Raw genomic sequence first — 5,123 nt, forward strand, 5'->3', positions numbered from 1 at the left:
CGAGCATTATTTTCGTTTCCTGTGTCATCAATCAAAGTATGAGTGATTTGAAGTGCTATAAATTTCACCTTTTTACAACTTTTGTTTTCTTTCACTTGAAATCAAATCTTAAATTGTAATTTGATGTGTGTGACTTTTCGGTCAAAAAGTATACAAAATTACCGTCTGCAATGTGTTGAGTAAATTTTGGGAAAAGAAAGCATGATGTATAAGGTAATATATTTTGTTATTAAAGAGTTCCCTTTTAAGTTTTTAAATTACACATAAAGATCCAATTGGTTGTAAATCACTTAAAATCAACCAATCAATGGTCTGTGATGTAATGTGTAGTATTAGTCGATTACTAGCATCGGTAAACAGAGTTTTTACAGCCTCTACTTGCGATAAATTATCAATAGAAAAATGTTTTAGCGTGTAGCCTCGTTAATGACAAATCTATTATGCTCTTAGCATTTACGGTCTAAACACACGAGCAGTCGGCGTTCTTTTTTTCCAGGAAAGGGAATTTTGGAGTAAAATCCAGGAGCCAGCTATTGTTCAAGCACTTCCAAAAATCTAGGAAGGAGTATGAAATATCTGTTCCGAAAATCCAGGAGCAAAAAATTAAAAAAAAGATTTACTTTTCCAGCAGACCACAGATGTGATTCATAAAAATCACAGGGCCAAATTAAACAGAGAGCAGATGCTGTTTTTCCAGGAGCATCTCGGTGTTCAATTAAAGAACATAAGAACAGATGAATTTTTCCAGTGGTCATGATTTAAACTCAGAACAGATGTAAATTTCAAGGAAGCTAAATTTTTCAAAAATAAATAAGTTTATCCAGGAATCTGGCAAGAGAAGAACAGATACATTTTTCCAAAACTTTTTTTTAACTATTTCTGATACTTAGCCAAACTAGTGACAACCCTAAAAACAACTATTAATTTGTTCTCTTTTAACGACAGTAGAATTTCCTAAAAACTTTTACCGTCATTTTCTTTGTATACATAATACAACATTCTCTCACAGAAAGATGTTCACTTTCTTTCAGCTCTTGTTCTTCCTTCACAATTTGTTCTCTGTGTGCTTAGCAATCAAATGGTATGGCGTAAGTCGACCACCTGTTGGTCATTGCAATGCAGATTGGTATGAACCATTTGGTGATATCACAAGCGATGCCAACCACTCCATCCCTTTTACTAAACGAAATGTCAAAGGACATGAAGAACTTGATGGGAAATCAATCATGAAAAATGAAGGTATTCCACATTGCTGATCTCTTGTTTTCGCCTCTTTGCCTTTAGTTCAAACCAACTTTCTTGATGGGATGACCAGCTTTCTCTTTCATGACTGGATAACATATTCGTTCAACTTCTACTCTACTTGAACACCCAAAGATTCTTTTCGTATACCAAAGCACTGGACAACATTATGTAATATTTAATTGATCGAGCTTTTTACGATAGTTGATAACCGGTTGATATTCATGAGTGTGAATCAGCGAATTGGAAGCACTTCATGAGCTTCGTGTATCTTTTTTTTTCAGCCACGATATTACAATACTTGGCTGGTCGCTCCGGAATACAGATTAATACAACTGAAAGCATTCATCTACCGCATATCGCAGAAATCGAAACAGCTCCTGAAATCGCTATTTCACTGATGATGCATTCTTTCGTATATAAAAGGAAAGTAGAATCGAACACCTTTTCGGTACAAACTCTATTGGCGGCTTATGAGGGCGTACAGGCGCTGTGGCGTACTGAGAACAACCAAGCCATCAATCGAATGGCGGCGCATCTCAGTAAAGAGAGGTTTGTGAAACATCAAGAACGTTTTGATGATATCTTGGTTCCCTTGCAATCTACTTTTGTCAGCTGTTTAAAACATACTGAGCATGGAGAACCTGAAATTCTGAACTGTATTGAAGAGATGGAATGGTTAAGCAGGCTTTACAAGAACCAACTCATGTTATATTACGATAAATTATCTCAGCCTGGTTTCCATCTGAAACATGAAGATATACATGATGTAGAAACCAACTTGTTGACGTTTCGCAATTATGTCAATCTTCGAATGAAAATCTATCTTGTATTGTTGAGCACACTGAAACAGATTGACGGCAAGACATCACGTATCAAACTTGGTTATTTCTCAAATCAACTCATCCAGGAATTAGGCTTGTACCTCAAATATGTCGAAGCAGCAAATGAAAACATTGAGAATCTTTATCAAAATGAGCCAGGGTTGAATCTTGATGACCAGCACTGCGTAAAGAATCCAACTTCGTTTGGACGAGGAGTGGTATGTTATTTCAATTTCTGCAAATCTTCACATGAAAAATGTGCTTTCACTGTTAATGTATTTCAGAAAGAAAATGTCGAAGGTGCAGTACAGTTTGAAGCTGCAACTAAAGATTCTTTCGAAGCTGGAAGAATATTTGCAGGAATGAAAGCTACAGATTCTTATAATGATTATCATATAGACTTGCAAAAGGCTATTAAGAATCGCTGGGATCGAAAAATGTCACTTATTGTCAAAACCTGGTCACAAATTCGTGATCGAATCTTAGTCTCCAATGGGAGGTTTATCAAGGAGGTTAGCAAACAGAATTTTTCCTTTAAGTTGAAATCCAGCCAAGCAAAGAATGTTAACATTTTGAAAACACAAATTGATGCAGCGAGATCAAAACGACATGCTGATCAGAAAGATCATGGGTTTGTTAAAGAAAATTCAAACCATGATGAACTGTAATTTATATTTTTAGATATATTTTCCATGTTTCTAGATAGTTTTGAAATAGTGTTTAAAAGCTCATACTCGGGTATTACTATAACTCGTTTTTATAAAAGTATTAAAATTTACACTGCAGGTTTTATTAAGTGTTAGTTATTTTTCAGTTTTGATCGATCGAGAAATGGTGCTCAAATCAAATTGATGCCTTCTGAATTTGGCAATCAAGATTCTTCGAACGTCTTTTTGCAGTAGAATGTAAATCAAAGCATCACTAGTATAAGCCAAAGTGTAAAGTATATAAGTTGATAAAACCAATGGCCAAGATTTTGGTGCATCGAAGTCAGGATGTAAATCTCTAACGTGGTAAACAAAGTTGAGAAGGTCAGGAAACATCATGAATAAAATAAAACTGATCACCAACAATGAGATCATCAATAGCGGTGAAGATCGACTGAAAAGAAATCGGAATGTGAAGTTCCTTCGTATGTCACTTTTACTTCGTGTAGCAGGTGGTTTTTGTTTCGGATTTTTTTGTTTTTTAGAATGTATCGATGTCTCTTGTTTGTTGATGTTGTGAGGACACGAATGATGGAGCGCCATTTTCATTTTAATGTATTGCTTCAAGATATAAGTGTATGTTACCAATGCAATTATTAGAAACGCAAATTCCATTGTCGAGAAGAAATACAGATAACAGAATGAAATATGATTAAATTTCGGACTGAATAATATCATCAACATGGTGAATGCCAGTGCGCATGCCCATATCACCCATAACGTTAAATTGACAGCTCGTTGTGTGATGTAATTAGGGTATTGGATGTTGAGTTTCATTTCGGCCAGTCGGTCTAGTGTGATCAAAATGTTCATACAGTAATATACCAACGAGAAACCAGTGTTCTTGATTAAGGTCAAAACATAAATGACCTGGTTGTTATGTGCGTGGTCATCTAGTACCAGAATCATTGCACTGATGATCAAGCTCAGAAGAACCAGGCCCACTTCAGAGAAACTTAATTGTTGAATCAGTTTCAAATGAGTAGCATTCCTTTGTTTTCGCAGAATCCGTAATGCATATAAACCAATCAAATGAACGGTTAAGGGTATAAATCGGACACCTATATTGATTTCTTCGGACACGTAGAAAACCCTTGTTTGATTGCTAGACGCCATCTTTTTCTTTTTTCTTTTTTTACCTTTTTTCCTTCATCTGCCGTCCTTCTTTGACTTCTCCTAGTATATTATTTGAGTGTTAAAGCCGAAAAAATTATCTTCTATTTTAGTGATATTTTTATAATGTCTATATATTTTTGTGATAATTGAAAAAGAAAACATTGTATTAAGATGTACTATTTGCATAAAATGTTTTTATTTTGCTATCTTTGAATCCTTTTTTAGAAGGGATCCCTGAATGAAAGATGGAAGAAACAAAATTCTTTCTAGTTTCATCGGTACCGAAAGGATATTTTTAATTTCCCTCTTTGCCTCCGATAAAGACAAGTGATACGTATTTTGATTAAAAACGAAATTTAAAGCGGATTTTTGTTGGCCCTCTAAATGAATTTTTCATTTCTCATTTTACAGGCTTTTGAGAGCCTAAAATCAGCATGAATTAATGAAGCCAAAAGTGTCAAAATTGATGAGTCAGCACTAATCACAGCTGTGCCTCTTTAGCCATTTTCTTTGTCCTCTCTGCAACGCAATTCATAAAATCTAAAGGTTGCAATTCCAATCCATTTTCGATCGCAAAGTCAACTTATGCAAGCAAGGTGGAGGAAATCGAAACAAACTGGCGGGATCGTGGAAATTAAGCATGATGGCGTTAATTCTGGAAAAATTGGTGTCCATTGTGTTGGAAAAAATGAGTTTCACACATTACGAAAAATTGGCAGTGTTATGGTGATTTTACGAATACTCAGGCGGCGCGGCTTCTTATTAAATTCTATTCAATATAAGTACCCGTAAATTATAATCTGCATGACGTAATAAGATACAAAGTATATAAAGCGAACCGTGATGGTGCAGTGGTAGAGCATCCGGCTACGGTTCGTAAGGTTGTTGGGTTCAACCCCCCAGGAAAGAGTGGTGCCCTCCCCTATCGTCGGGTAGATAGTAGATAGCTATCAAAAGAGGAGCCTTCAGTCGTTTCGCCGTACACAGCCGTAATCACTGGATAAGCTTTGTCATGTCATCTGCATACTCCATGTCCAGGTCAAAGCTGTTATCGATTTGGATGACGATGGAATAGCCATGATCGTGCAGCTCCACTAACTGGCATGCTGTGATTAACGATTGGTTCGTAATATTGGTAGTCGCGAAGTTGAATGTCTGGTTTCTAAGTCGGTATTGTCTTTCTGAGGTGTACTGAGTGAAGCTATTTGCGCTAGCACAGTCTCCTTGTTGAAAT

At 36.0% G+C, this 5,123-nt stretch overlaps 1 protein-coding gene across 1 annotated transcript; it reads left to right on the forward strand.

Moving 5' to 3' along the window:
- The first annotated feature begins 97 nt into the window (after positions 1–97).
- LOC136807141 (uncharacterized) lies at positions 98–4,068 on the forward strand. The gene is made up of 3 exons (XM_067063719.1): positions 98–213; positions 1,032–1,239; positions 1,527–4,068. The coding sequence occupies exons 1-3, from the start codon at positions 202–204 to the stop codon at positions 2,732–2,734; spliced, it is 1,428 nt and encodes a 475-aa protein (XP_066919820.1). The 5' UTR covers positions 98–201; the 3' UTR covers positions 2,735–4,068.
- The last annotated feature ends 1,055 nt before the right edge of the window (positions 4,069–5,123 follow it).

This window comes from Clytia hemisphaerica, unplaced genomic scaffold, assembly GCF_902728285.1.
Source record: "Clytia hemisphaerica strain Z4C2 unplaced genomic scaffold, Clytia hemisphaerica genome assembly, whole genome shotgun sequence".
NCBI classification, from domain to species: domain Eukaryota; kingdom Metazoa; phylum Cnidaria; class Hydrozoa; order Leptothecata; family Clytiidae; genus Clytia; species Clytia hemisphaerica.